Source organism: Maylandia zebra, linkage group LG2 (assembly GCF_041146795.1).
Source record: "Maylandia zebra isolate NMK-2024a linkage group LG2, Mzebra_GT3a, whole genome shotgun sequence".
Classification (NCBI taxonomy): Eukaryota; Metazoa; Chordata; class Actinopteri; order Cichliformes; family Cichlidae; genus Maylandia; species Maylandia zebra.
Window position 1 is genome coordinate 31187653 of NC_135168.1, and position 26291 is coordinate 31213943.

Here is a 26291-nt window from a genome sequence, read left to right on the forward strand (position 1 = left end):
CCGGTTGGGGTGAGAGAAGGAAGACAGGATAAAGACATGCTGTGGAAGAGAGACAGAGATTAATAAAAGTATGATTCAGTGCAGAGAGGTCTGTTAACACTGATTCCATGATCAGATGAGGAACAGGCTGTCTCCAAAAACAAAACTAATCCGTCTCAGAAATACCGGGAATACTAGGAGTGTTAAAATCAGGACGCACTGTGTTGTAGGTTCCGATAAAAAAAGATAACGCACTCATGAGCTTGACGATATAAAAAGTGGACTGTGTGATTACAGGATTCTTTATATTGTAAAGAAAACAACACACATCCAAATGAAGAACGCTGCCTAGGAGGTAGGAGTGAGTAATATTATTCAAGTCTGTAATAAAGCAGAGACTTCACAAAAGCAAATACAGAGGGTTCATTACAAGGTGCAAACCATTCATAAGCCTCAGCAATAGAAAAGATAGATTGGACTGTGGAGGCAGTATGAGACATGAGCATGGCTCCAAATGGTACTGGGCCATGAGTGTTTGTGTTGATGAAGTGACAGAACACAGAAGCAGGCAGGTAAAGTTTTATTTTCAGCTCAGATTCTGCCAAATGAGGCAGTGCTGACTAGATGGTGCTAAGCAGGACAAATGAGCAATAACCTGCCAGATACCAGCAACAAAGCAACCCAGTTTTAGAGTGTAAAGAAAGGCGAAGTTCAGTCCAGAAAAACAAAAACAACAGTTGAAGACAGCCGTAGTAAAAGCCAGACAAACCATTATTAAAGGAGGAAACACACTCTTTGGTGAGGACCATGGATTCTAGACATCAGGTTTCTTGCAAAGGTTTCTCAACAAAGCAAGGAGAACAAAGAAACATATTAAGTAATTGCCTACTGGTGGTGGTCAGAGGGCCCGGTGGCGCCAGTGTCCGGCAGCCTCGCCTCTGTCAGTGCGCCCCAGGGTGGCTGTGGCTACAATGTAGCTTGCCATCACCAGTGTGTGAATGTGTGTGTGAATGGGTGGATGACTGGATATGTAAAGCGCTTTGGGGTTCTTAGAGACTAGTAAAGCGCTATATAAATACAGGCCATTTACCATTTAAGTGTTTAAACTTAAACACCCCCAACTGCATCTATTACAACAGTGTGATTTCATTGTAGTGAACTGGCCAGCCTCCAGTCCAGATATATCATCAACTGAAAACATCTGACACATCATGAAATGGCAAAAAGATCCAGGACTGTTGAACAGCAGGAAACTTATAACAGATAAGAATGGGATCACAAGGCGACAGCTGTTATTACATGTTTATAACAATTTTGTATTTAAACTGAAAGGCATTATAAAACTCCATAGGCCTAACTGTAAGTTATTGCTAGATCGTGTTAGCTGCTGTGCAGTTCTTAGCTGTGCTACTGGGGAAGTTCATGCCTGCATGCCAGAGGCAGCAGTTGCAGTCCTGCTCTCTGGTTCTCACGGCCTTGATGTCTCAGAAACACATTGAGGGAATTTCTTCCACTTTGGCCCAAACCTTCAGTTGCACCTATTAGTATTTCATGTTCAAGGGTTAAGGTCATAGTGACCTCACAAAAAAAAATACTGGCAATAAATCAGGAGCGCTTTTCTGATCACTAATCAATGCCATAACTGAGGAACAGGAGGGGACATTGTGTTCTTTTTACACATTTACTTGCTGGTAAGCTGGTAAGTTTGTGATGATTGTATAAAAAGTTCATGAAGTTTCTGATCATTTTTTCATGTGTATTTTGTTTACCGTCATGGCTACGACCGAGTGTCCTGTCACAATCAACTTTATCGGCCACGCATAACTGCTCTTCATAGCTCTTTACAGAATATCTTCAGTCCTTGATGCTAAACCCTGATTTGGTTCTCTGGTCGTGCGACCCTCTGTTGTAACAAAACTTGCCTTATTTACTACAACTTCAGCTAAAGGCTAGACACTCGCCTGTTAGTGTATGTGGATGGGGAAAGCTGTAGCAGCCTTATCATTTGTCCAGATGTGTGTTAACATTGAAAGATGATACATCATCTTGGATATTTGTCCCAAAAGGCTTCTGCATTATTCATGAAACAACATGTCTTGTTGTTATACTAAGGTTACACTAAGCCTGAGGTATGTATACCTAAGTAGATGACTGTGTGTAGCTCACTGCAAGCTACTTGTAGTCCGTGATTATGCAAATCTGTCTCAGTGATGCAGGGTGTTGTTTTCAGGTTTTGTTAAACAACATGTCAGCGCACACATGCTCTTTATGGTCTGTATTATTTGTCACCATTATGTTTGCAGGGTCCACAGTGCTGACTTCTACATGCAGGAGGCCAAGAGACTGAAGCACAAGGCTGATGCTTTGGTAAGATGTTGCGTGACCCAGTTCAGGTAGACGCACACCTTCAGCCCTCTGTGCTAACGACACGAGGCAGACAGACAGTGAAAGCAGAAACACACAATGTTAACATCTACAGTCTAGACTGCAATTATGTGTGCACTGTAAGTCTCAGTAGAATGAAAATCTATTTGGTACCAAGGACCGTACTGTATAATTTGTGTTATTTATTGCACCATTTGTCTCTAAGGGGACATTGCATTCAAGGACTGATGATGTCTGCAAGATTATAGAATATCAAAAGAATTATCGGACCCACCCACCCCCCACACACAAACAATGAAATGAGATTTATTTAACTTGGTATTTATCTTATGTTTACGAGTTGTTTCCTCAGATTTATCTAGGGATTTGCATCTTAGTGGGAGATTATTCAAAGAGGCTGCCGTGTTTCTGCCACAATGCCGTCAAGCCGTTGCTTATTCTACCGCTTATTCACATTTCCTTCCCCTCTCTCTCTGTTACATCTCCTTTCATTTCACATTTGTTTCCTGTTTTCTTTCCTTTCCTGTCCTCTGTCTGCAGATGGACAAATTTGGGAAAGCAGTGAACTACGCAGACGGCGCTCTGTCTTTCATAGAGTGTGGAAATGCTATGGAGCGAGATCCACTAGAGGCCAAATCACCATATACAATGTACTCTGAGACTGTGGAACTAATCAGGTAGGGATGGACAGAAAAACATCAATAAACGCTCTCTAGTTTCTTAACAGGTTAGTAGAACAGAATTGATCAGTGATTTTATTTTGAAAAGCTTCATTCAAAGCAGTGTAGCACCTGGTGAAACCCTGTGATTGGGAGAAAAGCGAGGACTGTTTGAGAAAAAATGTTACTAGTTTTTCACGTGTTTCAGTCAGAGTGATTATTTTCTTTGTCCCATGATTGCCAAGAGTAAGGAGAACAATTCTGAAACAAAAGTTACATATTCTGACACAATAAAGTAAGAGTAGGGTTAGGGTCATCACCAGCTTTGACCTCACAGCATTATTATATAAAGAGGGGATGTTAAATATAAGGCTTGGGGGCTAGAATTGGCCCAGCAAAGACTCCAAAATGATTTTGACATCCCTGATGTAAAGCCACTGATGTGATAGGTGCTGAACGTAACTATAATTATATAATATAATTATAACGTAAACCATACCACAGCAGCTGTATGTTCTTATAAACTCTAACCTTAGATTTGACTATAGCTAGAGTTTATGACTATAAACTCTAAAAAATGTGGACTATAGGCTCGGTCTACTCTGAGGTACCTCGATTCACGGATACGTGATTTGTGAGTATATTGAAGGTGGTGTATCGTCACCTTTTTGTCTGTCAAAAAGTCCAACATTTTTAAATAAAAACATCCACAGACGTATTATCTGTTGCCTTGCAGGATCTCTGCAGGTTTTCATCTTTGGAGAGCTGCTGAGTGTAACTATAGGAGAGCAAACTGAGAATAACTGATGACTGCTAAGTCTGAAGGTTGACTTGTTGTGAGGAGGATTGTGTAGTGGGACAGAGTCTTTTAACTCAAGTGCTCAGGTTCAAGATCTGCTTGCCTGCACTCATCTATTCTGCTGTAGGGTCCTTGAGCAAAACACAGACTTTTTAGCAGTTGCAGTCACTCTGACCTCTGAACTCCCTGAGAGAAGGAAAGGACGGAGTTTCCCTTCAGGGATCAATGAACTCTCATTCATGATGGCTGAATTTGATTCTGACTGATAAAGTGTTGTGCTGAACAGAGAGGGCTGGCCAAAAGGAGCATTGTATCACCCACAGCGTTAGAGAAAGTTAACTTTGTTTTGCCTACAAACAATTCAGAGCGTTTCAGTTGGCTGCTGGTAAACTGGAAGAATTGATCACTAAGTGAAGAGCAGCACTTGGGTATATATGCATCTGCTTTTTGTAAAATTCAGAGTTCTGTTTTGACAATCGATGAGTAATGAGCATCTCTCCACTGCAGGTATGCCATGAGGTTGAAGAACTTCACCAGCCATTTAGCCACCATCCCTGAGAAGAAACTCGCCGTGTTGTGGTACGATACACTTTCACTGTCTGTGCGTGTGTGTAATGAATCATGTAAAGTATGTCTGCTGTCTAAAATAAATATATTTAGAAAAATGTTTAAAAAAATTACAGTTACCTGAAAAAGTATATACCGTATTTTTCAGACCATAAGGCACATTAAGCGAAACTAAACAGTATCAAAGCACCGTATCAAAAATATTATCTGACTTAAGCCCCTTTCAGTCATGCACTCCTTGTTTGGTCATTTGACTGCATCTGGCCATGTTTTTGTAAGAAAAGAGCACGCTGGCTACTTTTTAAGTCGGCGTTGTGACAACTACCGTATTTTTCAGACCATAAGATGCACCGGATTATAAGGCGCACTGTCGCTTTTTGAGAAAATTTAAGGATTTTAAGTGCGCCTATAGTGCAGAAAATACGGTACACTCAAAAAAATTAAGGGGACTGCACAATCAGTCTCATGTTAATCTCGATCACGTTCTATTGGTCAGTACTTGACCAATAGAAAGCAAAAAGTAAAAGAAAATCAAGCGCTCCCCAAATCACTGCATGATGGCGTGCCAATCACAGCTGTTCCCTGCAACACACAGCTTGGTGTTTTTTTTTTTAGATGTACTTATACTTTATTTGTCTGCAACAACGGTTTAACAAAGAGGAATGTCGCATATGCAAAAAGGTATTCAGTAGCAAGAATGTGTTACATCATGGACGTGAAAGTACTGTAATATTTACGTGACAATAAAAAAATATGGTGTCACTAAAATGAACAAACAATTGAGATTTAAATGATAACATTTTGGTGGACAGGCAGGAGTTTTTGTGGATTATGATGTTTGCAGACGACACTGATTTGTACAGAGAGTAGTGATCTACTGATCTTGCTGTGAGGCATCAGTGCTAGCTACTGCACCACATGTCACATGTATTTTCTAGGGGTGCAACGATACTCGTATGGATATTGAACCGTTCGGTACAGTGCTTTCGGTTTGGTACGCATATGTATCGAACAATACAAAATTTTTAATTTATTTTATCAACTTTCCTTCTGACGATGCTCAGTGGATCTGCGTTCGACTACTCCGCCTAGGCTGCACTGTCGAGCGCAGATCCACTGAGTGCAGCACAAGCTAGCAAGACAGAAGCTAAGCTCCTTGCAACATGGCAAATTGAACCTCCCCCACCCTCATTCAGATCTGGCCTTTGGAACTATTTTGGTTTTCATGTGACGTATGACCCTGAAGGTAAGCGCATCATGGACAAAAGTAAAACAGTATGTTGGATGTGCCACGCAATGCTCAATTACATGGGTGGGAACTACTGTGTTAGCGCAGTTTGCTCATTAACGTGTTTACACCGTCCAGCCCCATGCTCGTTAACTGAGATTTGCCGCGTTGTGGCGTTAACGTCATTTCAGATTAATGCTGACAGCACTAGTGGGAACAAAATGAATGTTACTGCACGTTTACTCCGACATCATCGTAGTGCAAAGACAAGTGGAAGCAGACAACAAGCATGCATGCTACAAACTTTACCCGAGTCATTTAGACAGCCGTTAGCACATGATTCTCCTTATGGGGACCTGATATGTTTAATATGCTGCTGAGAATAAAGCCCAGAAGAAGCGTAGTATAGCTTTTATTTTGGAAAGAGACATTTCTCTGTAATAAACTCTCTTTTCCAAAGATGAGTGATTTCTCGATCAGATAGATTTATTATTTTATCCCTTTGTTGTTTCAGCAACATTAAATTTAAAAACTGTACTTTTGAGTTAAAATATATATTTATAATTTTAATAAATGACAAATTAAAAAAGCATGAACATTTTTTTGTATCAAAAAAATATCGAACCGTGACACCAAAGTATCGAACCGAACGGTGAATTTTGTGTATCGTTGCACCCCTAGTATTTTCATGACAAATAAAATAAGATGTGGTATTTGACACATCCTACCACATTACACTAAATGTGTTCAGATTTGTTAGCCATGAGGCCCAGTGAATGTGGAAGCTTGATTTCCCCCCCCCAAAATAGTGTTTTTTGCTGTGTTTTTTTGTATTTTTGTGACTGTGTGAGCTTCCCGTGACGCACAGCCGCTGTTTTGTTTTTTTCTCCATTCACAGTATTATATAGTTCCCACATTCCTTATTTCATTGAAGTTCTTCCTAATCCACAAGGATTTGAGGGGCACGTTTGAAGTCCGGGTGCATTCTGTGCGGATGACTTGAAAATAATATTGAGGATAGATCTTTAAAGGGAATTTGTACAGAGGACTCATCTGCCTTCTAATGCTTTTGTTTCCATAGTAACCGCTGTCTGTCTCTGCTATATCTGAGGATGTTCCATCTGAAGAAAGACCACGCTGTCAAGTACTCGCGGTCGCTCATGGAGTACTTCAAGGTAACACACACGCGCACACATACTTGGACACAGACTCCATTTCCCTCTTTGCTCGCTCTCTCTCTCTCTCTCTCTCTCTCTCTCTCTCTCTCTCTTTCTCTCTCTCTGTGGAAAACACACAAAGCCAATTACAATCGCTCAAATACATTTCATATTCATTTTCATGGTGCCTGTGCATTAATTTTGCATGGCGTTATTAAATTCCATTCTTTCTCTTTGATATTAATGTATTAATTAGCTCCATCAATCATCACCGTGGATTGTTAGGGTTTAATGTGCTTGTTTTGATTAATTATGTTTAGTTTAATTAATTACTGAGGATGTCATTATCACAGTGCTGCATTTGCAGTGATGGGATTGGATTTCTGGGAAGCGACCGACTGGGGGGTTTATCTGTGCATGTGTGCGCAGTCTGTGTACATTCAGTAAGTGTTGACATAAAGTTGGAGCAGTTCATTTTAAAAAGGAAATGCTACACAACAACAGTCTAACCGTTTCTGTAATACACTTATCTGCATGACACATTCATTTAGCATTTTCAAAATTCACTAACGTTACAACCTATTGTCCAGAAGTTCAGCAGAGGCTCACATCGTTTTAGCATTGCTTTTGCCGGACTGAAGGGTTTTATTACAAAATACCTTTTACATGATTAGAAAATGTGATTTGATCTGATTAATTGCCTCAAACTGTCACGGTTCTGTATCCGTTGGACCCAGTATTTTGAGTTTATTATGTTTTGGTTTATTTTTGCATTATGGATTGTTTTCTGATGTTCTGGTGCTTTGTTTATTATTATCATTATAGATCTGTTTCTGTTTCAGTTCTTAGGTTTTGGGTTCTCATGTGTGTTGCAAGAGCGGCACGGTGGTTAGCACTGTTGCCGCACAGCAAGAAGGTCCTGAGTTCAATTCCACCATCAGGCCGGGGTCTTTCTGTGTGGAGTTTGCATGTTCTCCCCGTGTTTGCGTGGGTTCTCTCCGGGTACTCCGGCTTCCTCCCACCGTCCAAAGACATGCAGCTTGTGGGGATAGGTTAATTGGATAATCCAAATTGCCACTAGGTGTGAATGTGAGTGTGAATGGTTGTCTGTCTCTGTGTGTTAGCCCTGCGACAGACTGGCGACCTGTCCAGGGTGTACCCTGTCTCTCGCCCTATGACAGCTGGGATAGGCTCCAGCGCCCCCCGCGACCCTGAAAAGGATAAGCGGAAGCGAATGGATGGATGGATGGATGTGTGTTGCAGTTTCTGTTCAGTGTCTAGTCTGTCTCTCAGTGTCATGTCTGCATCTGGTTTAGTAATTCTTGTTTCCTGTCTTATTGTGAAAGTCTTTGTCTTATGTTAGTGTGTGCAGCTTAGCTCCCCCGTCTCGTTAGCCCTGATCTCCCCCAGCTGTGTCTCCCTTCTGTTGTCCATTCCCTCATTACTACCCTGTGTATTTAAGCCCTGTGTTTTCCCATGCTCGGTGTCGCGTCGTACCATCAGATTATGCCTGTGTGTTTCTGTTCTCCATATTCCATGTTCACTTCATGTTTTGCTTTCGTACCAGCAATAAAGCTGAGGTCTTTGAGTTTCAAGTTAGTGTCTGAGTCCTGCGTTTGGATCCTCCTCTCTGCACACAGAGCCCTAACACAAACTTAATTCATTTAAGTCTAATACTTCAGTCTGGCAGCCTGTCATCTATCAAACTGAAGATTTTTATTCTTAATAAATAAATTATTTTTCTTGATCCATCGTCCTTCATCCATGAACTGAAAAGTTGACAAAAACAAAACTATATTGGATGCATAAAGTTAAAAAAATATATATATTTGCTGGATTATTTACTAAAGTAAGAAGAATGCAATATATAAGGTTTGTGTATTTTTAGTCCTAGTACGTGCTCATCCTGTTTGTGCTGTTAGCAAACTGATACAGCTACATACATTAACAACCCACCTTTCTGTGTGGAGTTTGTATGTTCTCCCCATGTTTGCATGGGTTCTACCCGGGTACTTCCTATCACAGTCCAAAGACATGCAGTTAGCGGGGTCAGGTTAATTCATGACTCTAAATTGCCCAAAGGTGTGAATGTGAGTGCGAATGGATAGAAAAATGTAAATGGATTAAGACAACATGTCAGTCAGTTAGGTTCAAGGTTCTTTATTTGTCACATGCATAGTTATACAAGTATAACACACAGTGAAATGCTCCTCGACATGTGCAAAAATTGGGGGGGGGGGTGTAGAGGAAGAACATTATATATATATATATATATATATATATATATATATATATATATATATATATATATATATATACATACATACATATACACACTGGTTATTGTATGAAAAAATAAGTATGATCTTATACTGGTCAGCCACACACTGTTCACCCTGTAGTGTATAATAAAACATTGATATGCAAACTTCTGCTTGATTGAATACAAAGCCACACATATCAACAGTTATTTATCTGATATTAAGCTTTTGATATTATCTCAATGTAACTATAAATGTAATGTAAACATACTATAAATAAATAAACATAAATAAAATATAAATAAACATCACAATGTAGAGCTATCAAAAATGGGTATATTGAGTATTTGCTACATTTGATCTTCCTGTAACAAACTTAAAGTGATACAATGTTTAAAGTGTTACAGGTGCGTAAATGCTACAAATGGATCATTTTCGTATTGTGTTACAAATGTAACATTTAGCGATGTTATGTGGCTGCTAGGGGCAGTTGGCATCATTTTATCTAATATAGTTAAGAGCAATGAGCGGGCTAAGCTGTGCCACAGTACCGGGTCTAGCAGCTCAACTCCTGACTGTGTAGGAGGAGACTGCAGGCAAACTATTTGACTATTTTTTTGCATTATAGTCAAATGAACAGATTTCTGTTGGGATCCATGTCTAAATGAATTGTGAGTAAAAAGTACATAATCCCCATGAAACCAGATTTTTTTTTTTTTACACTCACCTTTGTGTGAATTAAATAAACAGGATATTGTGCAATAAATACTGAGCTGTAGGGGTTCTAGTTAACCTCCTAGGACCTGGCGTCCATATATGTGGACATCACATTTTGGGTTGTCTAGACCAAAATACTAAATTTTGCTCTACGAGAGCCTGATATCCACTTACGAGGACATTATACTACCTCTGTTTTATCACAATTTAAAACAAATATCCTCATATGTGGATCTCATTTTTCTTAGAAACAAAAATTGGGTAAAAAAGAAATCTGGTGATTCTTTGTTTTTGCATTCATCGGATTCCAATCAGCCCAAATATCAAAGAGAAATTAAAAATTCATGCCATGGAAGAGTTCAGGTCTTAGGAGGTTAAGCTGTACTGTTATTGTAGTACACAGAGACAAATGTGTTGTTTTTCTAATCCATGTTATCATTTTTCATTCTTCATGTCATACTTTTTTGCTGTATGCAAAATGGCATTTTATTCTAACAGTGGAGGAACGTTTACTTAAAGTGCACTTCAGCACAAGTTTGTTTTTCCAGTCTATTCCTAATCACACAGCTGTGGCTACTCATTAGTTTACAATTAGAAGATCTGTACTCCAAGTTTTTAAATGTAAATCTTTAAGTTTATTTGCATAAAGAGGTCAAGTTGTTAACTATTTCACAAAAAAACTAAATATTGTTATTTTTTTCTTCACGATCCTTTTATTTTTCTGTGAAACCAACTAATTTGAATTCTTAAAATTCACCAGCATTTTCCTCGTATTATTAATAGTGCAGTGTTTTGGAGGTAGGACTGCACCTGTAATTTGTTTTGTTGTATTTACTGGAATGAATGAGCTGACTCCTTCCTCTACAGCTGGAGAGCTGTAAACAACACTGTTTAATGTCAAAGGAGCTTGCAAAGAAAAGCGTCTGGACTTCTTTAAGTTACTTGAAGACGTTTCACCTCTCCGATTAGAGGATCATCAGGGGGTCCTTTTGTCCCTCTGTGGAGGGATACTCCCACCAGGTTTATATCTGGGACTCTCCACCATTTGACCTTAGAACTGAAGAAGCTTCTCGGACGAGAGGTGAAACGTCTTCAAGTAACTTAAAGAAGTCCAGACGCTTTTCTTTGCAAGCTCCTTTGACTACGATGACCTGGATGACTGAGAACCTTCACAGACATACAACACTGTTTAATACATTTCTGTTTTTGTTATTCAGAATTCAGCCAAGAGTTCCCACCAAGCACCCTCTCCCTGGAGGACCAATGGAAAGTGAGTATACACACACAGACACACACACACATGCAGTACACCCCCCCGCGCACCTTGATAATTGAAAATTTATAATTCACCGGAGCTCTGCTGCAGAATACCGTGTCGACCCTGACAGCCACTTGCTCAAACAAACCTTCAGGAAGCAAATAAAGGGACTGATTTGTTGTAGATGTGAGAAGGAGAAGACTGGAAGGGCTGCTGGGTGTTGGGTGAGAAGGAGTGATGGAGGGAGTGATGATGGATGGAGGAGGAGAGGCGTGGAGGAGCTGCGGATGTGAAGCTAATGAGTTTGGACAGCTATGACGCTGCACAGAAGCAGGACTGGGCTCAGTGTGTGTCTGTGTGTGTGTGTGAGTGGGGGGGGCACTGAATCAGGCACAAGTTGTGGGTCAGCAATGGTCAAGGCCACATCACAGACATTACATCATGTCAGGAGCACACGCACACACACACACACACACACACAGAGCTGTGCAGGACAGGGAGCAGTTTGCACTAATGTATCCACGTCAAAGCTCTCTGTCACCATTTCTATAGTTTGCTGTAATGCCAATAACAAAACACTGTTAATCTAATTTCCTACACGGTCAATGTAATGAGTTGTTACTCTTTACATTGACCATGAGTCACATGGGGGTAAAGAACCCACCTCCTTCGAGCATGCTAACAGCTCCACATGAAGAAAAAAGAAAAGATGACGTCTCTCTATTTATGCTCACCCTCATATTTAAAACAAATAAAATACTGATATGATGTTGATAATACCGGTGCTACATTAAAACGGAAAAACAGAAGGGGGGGCACAGGACACAAAGAGAGATTTGAACAGTAACATTGTGACAAGAAAATCTTTGTAGCTGGGAATGATTTCCAGACTGGGAAAAACAAATCCTTAAAAATTATGCTGATGTCTGGCTTTTGATATTTACATAGACAAAGTCCAAAGTCAGAATTCAAAACATGAACACACAGTATAAAAACAATTCTGAGAGCACAATAATTAACCTCGTTCTGACCACATTTGTATGTTGTATTTTTTTGTGTTTATTTTCTTTGGTGGATGTTTTAACAACCACGTACAGTTCGGTCCCACAGACAATCCTGATGTGACCAAAGTGCAGATGTTTTATAAACGTTTTGCACTGTTTTAGGAATTAAAGACATTTTTCTAATAAGTCCCACATTTTCAGAGGCTGAAAGTAAAAGGCTGCTCTATTGGATCGAGCTGTCCAGTTTTTAAGCCTCTAAAATCAGGGATTGTTCATCCTTATCCAGGGTCACAGTTGAGTTAGCATCTATCCTAGCTGTTATAAGATGTTAGGCAGGGACAGCCTGGACAGGTTGAGTATATCACAGTAACTCCTAAACAGTTTATGCAAAATCCTTGTAAAACAAGGTGTTTTACAAGGATTTAAGTCTGCACTTAAATCCATCGTGGTGGATAAGTACAAAAATCCTGCTTTAACCTTCGTTTAGCTCCTTGCATCCGTCCCCTTATATGTACGCGTCTGTCTCTCGTAAGCAAACATGTCTGTGTGCTGAGGTCGGATATTTGATATGGATTTCTGTGTGTCTTGTTTTACTTACTCAGGAGGTCCATCAGCATCTTTCAGCTGATTGTTTTGGATGTGAGGCCACACTTAAAAAATGATTTGGTTCGGTCTCATCTGTTGCTGTTTTTGCCGTTCCAGCTGTAAACACACAACATTGGCAAACCACGGATAAAAAGTCAGACTTTCGCTTAGAGTCGTTGATGACAGAGCTAAAGGGAGAAAGAATTTTAGACCTACATTCATCTGGTGACCAGCAGCACAGCTGCAAATCAATTTTAATGCTGCTCTGCGGGCAGTGGAACAAGCTATAAACACCACACTGACAACAAATGGCCAGAAAAAAATAATAAGAGCAGCTTTAAAAATCACACTGACAGTATTGTTGCAAATAGTTTCCTTCTTATTCCCTGCTGCCTTCTGTAATGTGACAATATTTGACTTTTCTTGCAAAACCTAGAGACGGTTTAAAAGATGGAAGTAGTTCCGGTCCAACAAGCGAAGTGCTTTTAATCTAATGTCCAGCAGGGGGCGCCTCCCCTGGTTACAAAAAGAAGACATCGTTGAGTTTAGTAAACACTTTCCTGATTTGGCTCATTCACTGGTTTCCAGTATTATAGTTAAGCTACTTTCAGCTGGTCCCTTTTCACACCACAGCAGGAAGCTCCACACCACATCCATTCCTAAGACAACCCCAAAGAGGATTTGTGTGTCCTGCTGGAATCAAACCAGCAACCTTTTCCTTATCAAACAAATGTGCTAACCACTTCCTGGTATAATAGAATAAAAATGTATTAAGTAATTGTATAATTTCATTTTTAAAACCGTGGTCTTTATTAGAGTCTGAAGGCTGGATTATCCAGCATGTGTCTGTTAGTCGTGCCAATGGGCGCTCGCTGTCCTGGCTTTCAAAGTCAAACTCTCACTCATCACAGCTGGTTTTAAAGCAGCAAGAAGGCGAGGGGGAAAATCTCCAGCTCAAGCCTTCAAAACAGGACTTCTCCATGAGAGATGTCATGAGAGATGGAAACATTCATCTTTTATACTGTCTGTAGCAAAACTGCTCGACTGCAACTACAGCATCTATCACATCTAACTTGAGTTAAGATCACAAGCCGGTCACTTGTTGACCGCCTGACATACAAATTATACAAACAGCACAGACATTGTAATAATTATTAAACTGAGGTAAAAACAGTGAAAAGGTCTTTTTTATGGCATACAGGAGCTCCCTGTGATGTCACTGGGACTTATTGCATTTCCATATTTTCAGGGTCAACGGGACTCCGTCTCCTCTGTCGCTTAGCCCTTCTCCAGCCAGCAACGGAGGAGGAGCGGGAGGAGGATCCGGAGGTGCACCGGGGTCATCGGGCAGCGTGGCAATTCCCCAGCGGATTCACCACATGGCTGCCAGTCACGTTAACATCACAAACAACATCCTGCGGAGCTACGAACACTGGGAGACGTCTGACAGACTGGCCGCTGAGAGCCAAGGTAGGACGGCACAAGAGCGCGTACTGCTGGATGTATTTTCACATGGGCGCCAATATGCTGCTGAATATTTACTGTCACCACCGCAAGTTCATATCTCTAACATCTGGATACATGATGATTAACATGACAGGCATGCAAAGTATGCCATGTACATGTGACTCATACATGTGGTAAAGGAGTCAGTTTGAGTAAAACAGCTTTACTCACGTGTTGAAGATACTGAGAAAGACTGCTGAACACATAAAAACTTTCAACAGGAGTTTTTGTTTTTATTTCTTATTTATTTCTTATTATTTATTTGATCCTCTCTGTGAGCTCTTTGCAGAGGTTTTAGCCATAGACTGTATATCAAAAATGGGTACCAACAGTGAAGCCAGTGTCGGCCAGCAGGGGGCGACTGCATGGTTGTAGGTGTGGTTCTATGAGAACAGCCCCTGCTTCTACTTGGTCTACGACCTCTGTAAAGACTAAATTATGGTTACACAAAGCAGAATATGTTATCAGTCACAACGGTCAATGAAGGATCACAAACAGGCCGGTCAATCTTAAGATTTACAAGTTACTACCATGCTGGAGCGCTGAGTGGAAGTACTCATTTTTCATTTATATCCAACTTACTGTGGAGGTTTTCTTGTTGTATTTTTTAGACTAAAGGCCTTTACACACCGGAAACCTAAAACCTGTCCAAATATTTTGTGTTAAAGTTGTTTTTCGGATTTGGCTATTCTTAATGGAGCCATTCACACCGAATGGTCGAACTTGCAGCATTTATTTTTTTGGACCAAGCTTGATTTTTCAGATTTGATTTTTAGGATGCGAGTAAACAGATCAGACCAATCAGGTCGCTGCGTTTGGTAACAAGTGCACTCGTAGCTCAGAACTTGCACCAGTACTAAATATACAAATAGTAAAATAATACTGTTTTATTCAGACACACAGCTAGATGCTGCTCCGGGCCAGTCGATTCTTAGAAATGACTTTTCTGTCCCATCAGATCAGCTCAGCTGCCCCACTGATATCCTGAAATATGAACCAAAGCACTCCTGGATCAAACCATGAAATCCTCCCCCTGCTGCCTTCTCTTGAGAATTAAATGAACCCAAAATCATCTCAGTTTCTTCCTTTTGTTTTTAGAAATATAAGGACCAGCTCATCATCGCTCGATGTCGACTTCATCTTTTGTTATAGTGTGGGTTTTTTTGGTTTTGGTTTTGAAGACAAAAATACAACGTGTTCGGTGCAATTCTGAATTTCTCCATTTGCAACGACCTTAAGACTAAAAGCTAGTCTACACTGGTGTCCACAAAAAACAACTTGAGCTGATGTTGTAAGCAGCAACCACAGAAAGTGACATTTGGTGATTTAAAGTGTTGACGGGCAAAATAATCCCAAATTAAATTTTCCTCAGCTCACAAACGTGTGTTTGAAGCAACTACCAATTAGAGTGAAGGATACCACTGATTGGCAAATGAGAGAGTGGTTAATATGTTAGGTTACCGTGGCAACCAGGGTCTGTAACGTCTACCAGTTACCAACCAACCAGCACCAAACAGATTTGTGATGAGTTGCTTCCTGTGTGGTCGCCCGTATAAACATGAGCTGTATGAAAGTGAATGTTAAAGCTCTTAAAACCTTTGCAGAGAAATGTTCACTAGTCGACTAGTGAAAACAGACGCCAGGCGTGGCTTGTAGGACCAGCAATGAAGAAAGAACGAGCCTGACTTTTGCCCCATGTTGCCCACAGCTCCACTGGAAAAACACCAGCTATAGTTTGTGTGTTTCATTTAAGCACAGAGGCGCTCTCAGTAACACTGTCTGTCTCCCTCCTTCCCTCCCGTAGATTTCTTCCAGGAGCTGGACTCTGTGATGGAGCCGTTGAGTCAGCAGAGCAGCATGACAGAGCTGGTTCGCTACGTAAGGCAGGGACTGCACTGGCTCCGCATAGAGGCTCACCTGCTGTGAAGACTGGACTAGAGCCAACATTAAGAAAAAGAAGAAATGGGCTGGGAGCTAGAACTCAAGTGAGATGAGACCCAGAACGATGCTTCAGTTCCCACTGGGATCCTTTGAATGTCTTTACACCATGCATGGTAATATAATGGCTTACACCAGGTGGATTAATTGGGCTGAAATCACCTTTAATTAGGAGTGAACAGTAACTAAGTTTGGGAATTTTAGCTGTGAACCACAGAATACAAATGATCATATTAACAATTTGGCTGATGCTGCTTTTTTGGGGGGGAGCAACAGTATACAAGTGATTGTAGCTTTAACTCCTGAAGGGAACGCACATGTTCCCAACCTCATCTCCCAGTTTCACTGAGATGGGTTCATTCTCCAACAGACAAGTGTGAGGCTGAATGTAGGGAAAGAGCCTCAACAGAGGCTCACCTCCACCAGCAGTGGCCCAGAAATGTGTCAATGATTAGGAAAGAATTAAAGCTTTAGGCTGATATTGATCCAAGTGGAAGAGTACCAGTCCAATCTATTAGTTAGGGACCACACTGGTAAAGAGGCTCAGCTACAACCACTAATGGAGGCTAAATTCATTGCACTTCTTTTATTTCACTCCATCTTCAGTCTTTAAAGAGGGATCCTCAACAACCAACCAAAAGCTAGAACCTTCAGTTATTAGTTAGTATAGAGTTACTTTATTACATTTAAAGCCTCAGTCACACTAGAGAAAACAGGACAGCTATCTGTTTGTGACGGGGAGGATCACCTGTTGATCGGTGACTGCACTGAACTTGTTCCACTTACAGTGAGTCGGTGCAATCAGCTGGTTGCCCAGAGATTGAGCAGCACTCAACCTCTGCTTCACCACTTCTAGTTGCAAGGCAGTTGCACAAGTTGACAGGTTGCCTGTCGAGCAGCAACCTGTCTCCAAACAGAGTGCAACTCAGACTGACTGCAGTCGCTCTCAGACAGATTCGATTATTGCAATCAGTCTGCACAGATGAGCACAACTTGACATATTTGCAACAGGGAACTCGGCTCAAATGGTTGTTGCGTTCTGCTTATATTCCTACATCAAAGCAAGACTGCCGAGCCCCCGCATCAGGAGCTACGTGACTTTTGCTGGAGGAATTTCTGAGTTCCTGTTTCCAGTCTATGATCTTCTGCAGTTCATGTCAATTTGTGTGCCTGTAGACGGCAATTTGTGACAGATGGCAACAGATTTGATATTTTCACCGATTTATTGCCATTAATCCATGTATTATCACAAACAGATTGCACATATTTGCCAGCTTGACCCAGTTCACAATCGCAAAGTGACTCCCTGTTTTTCACCATCGTATTCCACCAAAGTAGGAGACTGAGCAGTCGGACACCTGGTCGCCATTTTCAGAGCAACCGTTTCAGAGTTTCCCTAGTGTGACTGTAGTGTGACTGTAGTGTGACGTGATGACATTTCGGTTTAGTAAAAATATCTATTACTCTGGTTTAATTTGGGAGTAAAGAAGTTAAACTGTTACTCTCAACAATGGCAAAATTAACTTATTGGCAGTTCAGGAAGAACCTTTATGCCACATTTAATTTCTGAAAAGTACACAGTGCAGTTGGGTTTTGTGTTTCTCCTCAGTATCACACAGACAGTCTACCCCACTCCCACCCGGCAAAGCCCGAGATTCACACAGTTTAAACAAACGAGCACTAGCAAAAAGGGAATCCTTCCTAATGAGATTTTTGTATTTAAATGAGGATCTTTTGACCAAATAAAATTGTAAACTACATTACAGGTACAATAGGGCAAAGCTTCAAAAATATCTAAAGTCTTGTAGTATAAGTTGAAGTTTCAGTTTTGTGGGCTACCAGAACAAACATCCGGTTTGCTGGACCTACAAATAAGGGCTTTCTTCCATCACATAAAGCATCTGTCTGGTTCTTCTCTTGCTGGTTATGAGCTTTTGTGAAATTCCACTCAGTTCTAGTTCCCATAGTAACCCACCAACTAAGGCGTCAAACACTTACTGGGGGGAAAAAACTACAAGATTCAGTATGATTTGGCTCTAATTAAGCCCCCACCCACATGCAGAGCAAGTAAACAGGGTGAAACTGTCACATCGGCTTTTCTGCCCTGATGTTAGAAACAAAAACTATATCTGTGACTTTGTACAGCACGTAATGAGATCAAATCAACTGCCGGGTGTCTTATAGTCGTTTCCCCACATTTGTTGTGCTGTGTCGTTAGTGTGTATACGTGTACAGCTTATTGTGAAGTCTATTTAAAATCATTACCTGACCGAACAATAACGATGTTTGTGTACAATAATGTACAGACTGTGACTCCTGAAAACAGTGTTTCTTGTGTCTTGTGAATGATTCAATGTGAGCGAATGAGGAAGTGCTGCAGGTAAATGGGGCATCTACGTGTGTGTGCCAGCGCGCAGGCTATAGCTGCATTTACAAAGCGCCAAAGTGATTTTGAAGTCATCGTGGCGCATTAAAAACAAGAGACCACGCTGTTTCTACGTTTTCACGTTCGCCATCAAGACTCCAAATCAGTTTATTATGGTCTTTGTAAATCCAGCACATTAAGCATGAATTTTTAAGTTTTGGATCATTTGACCATCACTGAATGTGTATGGAAGACAATGCAGATGTGAAATGTAATTTTCACTTTGACAAAAACAAAAAAGGGAAAAAAAAAAAAGGAAACTCAAGTGCCTCTATTTGTGTCCGGTGGGAATTGCTCTATTTATTTAAAACAAAGAATGAATCTAAATGATTTTCCATACCATATTGGTATAAATATGAGATTGTTTTTCGTAAAATCAAATGTTTCCATAAGCTTTTTACTGGCGTTTATGAAGACACCAGGGTTTGGCTTTAAAAGAAAAAAAAGAAAAAAGCAAACAAACAAACGTGATAATGTGCCAAATTAGCATCTGTTGCTGTGTTTTCTCTTTTTGACAGTTTGAGCAAGTATAGGTTTGTCTGAAATACCTGAAATTTTTAAGTCATCGCATGCAATAAATGATAGCTTCAGACCAAGAACTACTTGTGTCCATTTTGACAAAAAAAAAGTATATTTCTTGTTACATAAGTCACATGCAGTGTTGCAAAGGTCGACGTCTCATGAAAATACACAGCCATTTAAATGCACAACGCTACAGCTAACAGTCTGAAACCTCAAGAACATTAAACCTTAAAGAAATAAGTGGACATTTTGGGAATATTTTTCTTACTTCTTTCTGAGAATAAAAACTCATATTTGTATATGAAATATAAAACCTATAACTAACAGCTAGTTTATGTAAATTAGTAAAAAATTTAAGCTCAGTGAATGTATATAAAAGATTGACGTAACCACCCAACAGTCTTCAAAAACTACAGTTTTGAAGCTTTATATCTTTCTTTGTTTTTGAATCAGATGTGACTGTTTTAAAAAAAGAAGAGGCTAAGCTAGCTTGTCTAGTTACAAGCTAGCCTTTTTAGCGAGCCATATTCACAATTCACTGATATAACTGGGAAGCTAATACTAGCTATTGCTATTAGCTTAAAACAAAGTAGACGAAAACAATATCAAACAAGCGGTTATGCCCCCTATACATAACTTGCTTTAATACAACAAATAAAATTCAAATGGTTTACATTTGAATAAAAGGCATCTCTGTTTTGGTTGTACGCTAAATTTATGTTTTTTAAACGGTATAAAAAATGGACGTAGCTAACATGATATCCCATTTTAGATACTAAACATTACCATTTTCACAATTTTAGTTTCAAAATACCAGATGCCACAAGGACGGGTGGGTTTAAACGTGAAACCACTTGCTCACTGGTGAACTACTTGTTAATCATAAATTAGTTAGCTAAGTAAGTTAGCTAAGGAACCAAATTATCCTACACATCCAAATGTAGTATAACCAAGACTTACAGTGTTGCCAACTCCTCAGTAAGGAAAATCGCTATTGGTTGTCCTAAAAGTCGCTAGAAGTCGCTAAATGACGTCATCGCCTAATTTGCATAATTGGTCATACTAATGTAATTGTAACCTAAGTTGTTGGAGAGAGAAACAACATCGTGGAAGAGACAAAGTGAGTAAAAATTGCATTTAGAACTACAAATTAAATTTCTTTCAGCAATTATTGTTTTTTTTAATGTCACAGTTCCAACCCTGCTCCTTTATCCGGGCTTGGACCGGCAAAAGTAACCCGAAAATGGCACTCTGGTGGAGTTACTTTGTGTGAGTGGGTGTGTGTTTATAAGTAGTTTTAAACCTTGTGATCCACAAAACAGCATAACAGTAAAAGACTAACTGCGTTACAGTCAGTGCGGGAATAGCGGCTTCGGTCATGCGCGATTCATTTGCAGTCTGGACGCACAGGTGTGAACATCTGCTGCCCTGATAGCAGCGGGGGGTGGACTATCCTCCGCCTGTGAGCGCTTTGGCATGGGTGAGGTGCCCACGGCAGCACCGCTGCTTGTTGAGAATAAGAGCGATACGCGTTTTTAACGTCAAAAAGTCGTCATAAATAAGTCTCCAATAATACCAGAAAAAGTCGCCAAATTTGTTGCTAGTCGCTTTTTAGAAAAAAAGTTGCTAAGGGAGTCTGAAAACTTGCTAAATATAGCGACAAAGTCGCTAAGTTGGCAACACTGCTTACATAATGCACCATACGGTAACAGCAACCACAGCTAGTGCCATCTGGTGGCCTTCAGAGACAATGCAAGTTTAAGGCTTAATTTTTTGACCTAGAAGCTACGTTCATGTTTTATACGTGTATGCTGATGCTAGCTACATCTAGCGTTTTACTGTTTAAACATTGGAAATAAGACTATTTCCCAAAATGTCAAACTGTTCCTTTAAAATGGACTCATGGTTCTTCATCTGAACGACTAAAATGCTTACTAATCACCATTTAGACAGCTGTCCAAGCTCCACTTTCTGTTGCTTAACAATAACGCTTTTTACAGTTGTTTCTTGTATTTATTTGAGGTCTTGAAGCCAAATTAGGATTGTCCCAGCGAGCCACTGAACTTCTACAACAACCTGTAAACACTACCCGCAAACCGTTTCTCTCTGACCTCAGTCGTTTCAAGTCGATAGTTGGTCCGCAGTGTTGCTCAGTCCAATTCAATGATGTTTGGTGTTGTTTTGTTTTATGGTGAAACTGTGATGTTACTATATGGTTATTGTTAAGTTCACTTAATGGTCCCTTATTCTTCTTGTATGCAGCGGTACAATATACAATAATATGCTGTAAAAAGTCAGAAACATTGCATTTGTGACATGGGAAATATCAGTTTCATTCCACTATGGTACATGTCACATGACAGCTATGGTAAATGTTGAATTCATGCAACAGTTTATTTATATGCAATGTCAATATGTGGGTATATTCTGAAACATTTTGAAGACAGACTTTTCTCAGCATGGCCTTTTATTCTGCTGGCATCTTATTAAATATCCCATTAGCTCCTGTTGCATTATCACAGTTGTCAACTTGTTTATCGAAGGCAGAAACATCATCACTGCTGTTGTGATTACAATAGAGCTAAACACACTGATTTATTTTTTGACAGCAGATGGTAGCAAGCCGATAATACACTGATAATCTCTCCAGTAGTGACGAGTGTCTCTAATATTTGTTTGCATTTCACAAAATCACAGATTCGCTTTGATTGCCAAAACTGTCTCATACAATAAAGGAACTAGCAGGATTTAAAAGGATAATAAAGGGTTTGATTTTTTCTTCTCAAATTCCTGTAATCTACCAGAGAGATGTTTTCTTTTCTTTTGTGTTCGTCCTCATTCGTTCTACTGTCAGAGTCATGCAGCAGTGTTACAAATAAGAATTATCCAATAAATAAGAATTTGTTGAGGTTAGTGGAAGGAGACGTTAATATGCTCTTCACAAAAACAAGAAATATGATCGATAATCAAGAGATAACCAACAAGCATCTCTCTGACTGTTCTTTAGTAAAGAAAAGTTGGCATTTCTGGAAATGTTCTGATTTGCCTTACAAAGTGATGAATACATCAGCACCACTCTCACGTCAGTGTAAGTTAGCCTAGCTTGGCATTAAGCTAGAAAGCAGTGGAAAACTACATCCCTATCTCTATTCAAAGTCTAAAAACTGCGCCTCTAAAACGAATACATACAGCTCTGCTATCACTTCCAACATAAATGAAGACAGAAAACTAAACAGCAGTGACGTTTGTAAGGTTACTGGAGTTGGGCTAGCTGGTATATAATGATGTGCTATGTTAGCATAATGCTAACTTATTTTTCCACTGGATAAAAGTTAACATGAGGGTTCCCGATGGTTAGGGACAAATGCAATCGCATGGTAGGATGCTGTAAACGGACCAAACTTCAGTCAGAAGAACAACTGAGATAATCCCTCCGCAATGCGAGGTTAGTCATTAATATACTGCAACAACATGGGAATAGAGCAGCTGCCAGAGAATTCGACATTAATGAATCAATGGTACAGAAGTGGAGGAAGCAAAAGAATGAGTTGAGTAAAGTTTGACATATCTGACTGTTTTGTTTCGCTTAATGCGCCTTATAAACCGGTGCGCCTTATGGTCCGAAAAATACAATAAATTAATATCTTAGTACAATTTCTAAGTCATATACGAATACTGACATTCTGCACCATCTTGTGGTTCAGAATGGTACTACACCAGAATCTTAACAGCGACATACAACATAAACTACAACATAATATTCACAATTAATATTATACAACACTAAAAGAAAAGGATTACATTTGAGGGGCCTTAAAGTTGCCTGCCTTGTGTTATGGGATGGGTAGTTCACCAATAAAAGTATTTATGTACACAGTCTGCTACTTCTGCATAGTCATGATTCACTTCATATCTGTGTTGCTTGGTTCAAAGCTTGAATAAACATTCAAGCCTTTTGTTCAAGGCTTGAATTTGTGGAAGTGGGAAAGTCATTTCTGGAACCAGAGCCCTTAAAAACATGGGCGGCCACAAACATGCTGCGATTTCAGATAATATCTCTGCAGTACGATACTTAGCCGCTTTCTGTTGATGGCAAAATATTTGAAAAATATAGAAGTAAAGAACGCGCCATCTCTTGGAGACACTCTGCAATTGAGTTAAAATTAGTGTATTCATAGTGGAAAGTAGAGACACCCCAGAAGAGAGAGGGCAGAGTCTCTGTCCAGCAGTTCTAAGTGGCTGTATCGTTAGCCCATTTTAGAAGATTAAGCCCACTTTTAACATTTTAGCTAGGCTAGGCTAGGCTAATGAGCTTATGGTTCTGAGCCCATATTAAACATCTGGCATGAAAGTAGTGTCCTGAAAAGAAAAGCAACGAGAACATTTCCTATAATGCCTATTGACGAGGATAGATAAAATATTGACTATTCTAAAATAAAATTTCTATTAATAATCAGCACTTCAGTTGTATCATGTTCTCTATTTTACAGTATATTGGAAAAGTGGAAAAAAGAAAAAGCAAGATCATATTTCCAAATAGTCCATGATATTCCTTCTACGATCACGTGACCTTCTACCATGAAGCCTTCACTGCCTTGTGTGTAGCATTTCTGTGATTGCTATTTTGCTTTTCTTCCTGGAACATAACAGTGTTAAATCATGTGGGAAATCAAAACGGTCCAAGTGTAACCGACCCATTTAACAGGAAGTTTCTTTAAGGTTTTCAGTCGCTCTGTTCCCTGCGGTGAAAAACTGTTGCTCGAATAAGCTCGTTTCTGCTCCGCGACTCTTAATAATGTCCAAATTAATCTCGAGAAGGGCAGCAGCTTTTAAACTATAATAGTGTAATTGCTCAAGATTCATTGGTGAAAAATTGTCATCAGCTCGTCTAGCCTTTTTCTCTTTCATCTTTGTTGCGGTGGAAGAATAGCGCCATCTTCCTGATTAGTGCAATAAAGCACATGGCTGAATTCCCGCCGCATGAATACAGCGTACGCCACGTGTGGTATTCAGTGACGTTAAACTGCTTAAATCCAAACTGTGACGTGTTAGTTAGGCAACCAAATAAGTTTAAGACTGTGTATCTGAAGCCTGACACTGGTGGTACAGCAGCAGCACAGTGCCTCTGATCCAGCCTGACTAATCTGTCTGTGAATCTGATGCACATCACTGGCATAACGAAACATAAAGAACAAAATAAAAGTTCTGTCCAACACGGATTGCATTGTATTTCTAAATGTGTTGCACAGTTTTTTTTCTGTTTTTATCAGTGCTATCTTTTGGCCTTTTCTATGGTTCTTTTTATAATGAAGTTGTTCTATGTGATGATCAAAAGTTGTGATGCAGTTCCATTGTTTTTAAATATTTAATGTCTCTAAAATATGGATTAAAATCTGTTTGAAGCAGCCATCCTGCCGTACTCACTGTCTTCTTTCTGTCTTTTTTATTGCATTCGGGCTGAGGTCTTCAAAGTTGCCTTGCAAGGATGTGCTGAACCTCCCTTTGACATTGCACATAGAGGCAACAGCAGAAGGCTGAGACATTGCCAAAGGTTCCAGCAAGTGTGTTTTTTTCCCCTAATGAACCAAATCAACCAAATTTTACACTCAAGATTCTTTTATAAATAAAAGAGCGGCTCTGACGTAGATTTTAAGAGCCAAGCTAGTCTTCTTATTAGCACTAATGAACTCTTACTCTACATCATAGCAACTATTAGCCTACTTCACCATGCATGATTAATTCATTGAATGTAGCCACGCATTAGAATTCAAGAGGGAATAAGCGGGCCGTGTGCGTGATGGCGGAAGAGAGAGATGGACCTCAGAATGTGAGAGAGAAATGAAAAGAACCAAGGACAAAAAAAAGTCTATTTTCTCAGAAACGTAAATCCCGTCTAATTCTGTGTTTCCATAAATGAATAAGGAGGTGGAAACTATTTTCAGGCCTTCAGATATCCTGCTCTCAGTGCATGTGCATGTCCTTGGTGCAGAGGCAAAACACTGACAGCTTAGATTTATAGCTTTAATTGCCACAGGTAACCATGCAGTCAAATAGGCTCTCAGATACGGCTTAGAAACAGACTTACATTTAAGAAGTATCCATGATTTGAATAGAAGACAAAAATGCACGATCGAACGAGCACCACCAAGGATCACGATATCTTTAACACATCATTTATTAATTAGTTTAAGTAATGGAAGGCAGCACAAGTCCACCTCTGTGTTTACCAAAAACTCCTTGGATTTATTCTCTATGATGTTTCCGTAGGGTGTTGAGACAGTTTGTTAGAAACACAGCTAATGGGGCATGAGCACTGGAACCTTGATGCGCGCTGCTGCTATGGACTTTTACATGTGGACTGGCGCTGTGATCAAGATAGCCGATGTGCAAACCCACCCGCCTCCACCCCCTTTGTGAGCGGTCCCAAAGCACAGACGAGTTGGGAAAGCTCATTATCCATTCTTATGTTATATTCTTACAGACTGAATAAAAGCCTGGCATCAAAGAATGCTAGACTTGACTTTGAGAAGCAGACGGCCCATTTTAAATGTATATTCAAATGCAGGCTTTTTGAAAAACAATGCCTAGATTTTAAGTGGAGAGAAGAATAAATATTAGATCTGTACGTTTCTGAAATATTTTTTTTTCCTGTTTCTAACAGCAGTAATAGGCCAGCTCTGTGTGTTTACCAGTGTTGGGACTGACGCGTTATTAAGTAACGCGTTACAGTAACTACGTTATTATTGTGGTAACGAGCACGGTAACTAGTTATTATGCCAAAACCAGGAACGCGTTACTCGTTACTGGGATTTAGATAGGCTCGTTATTCGTTACTTCGTGTGGTGGCTATCGCGGAGCTTCCACAGATTCAATAACATTAGCAAGTGGTGGAAGCCAGCAGGTGGATGAAGGAAAAGGGAGGCAAGAGGAGAGACCCGAAGCGGCCGCTGGTCCGAGGGTGTCAGGTGAACTGAACTGCAGGTAAGAAGTTATAACCTGCAGTCCATCTGGGTCAGATATGAACCAAGTTTAGGTTGAGTTTATTTTTGTTATGCTGACTTTTTCGTACTGCGTGCTAGCTAGCATGACGGAGTTTCTATACAGCTCCGTCATGGGTGGTGCTATGTTACTGATGTTGAACTTTATTTTGTTCATAAGGTTAATTATTAGAGTTGCCAACCGTCCCGTAAAAAACAGAATCGTCTCGTATTCAGAGAAAATATTACGCGTTTCATATTGAGGTGAAAAGGAACAGTTTGTCCCGGACTTCAGCTACAATGAAAAAGACACAAAGCTGGAGT

The 26291-nt window shown here is 40.0% G+C and overlaps 1 protein-coding gene across 3 annotated transcripts in view; it reads left to right on the top strand.

The window, feature by feature from the left end:
- Positions 1-24399, top strand: part of aff2 (AF4/FMR2 family, member 2) — a 210005-nt gene extending 185606 nt beyond the window's left edge. For all 3 annotated transcript variants that reach the window (XM_004563274.3, XM_014409891.3, XM_076890802.1), the window contains 7 exons: positions 2283-2346; positions 2905-3041; positions 4330-4401; positions 6699-6792; positions 10970-11022; positions 13849-14069; positions 15910-24399. In XM_004563274.3, coding sequence (XP_004563331.1) covers positions 2283-2346; positions 2905-3041; positions 4330-4401; positions 6699-6792; positions 10970-11022; positions 13849-14069; positions 15910-16031 — 763 coding nt within the window. In that variant the 3' untranslated portion in view covers positions 16032-24399. The remainder of the gene's footprint in view (positions 1-2282; positions 2347-2904; positions 3042-4329; positions 4402-6698; positions 6793-10969; positions 11023-13848; positions 14070-15909) is intronic.
- The last annotated feature ends 1892 nt before the right edge of the window (positions 24400-26291 follow it).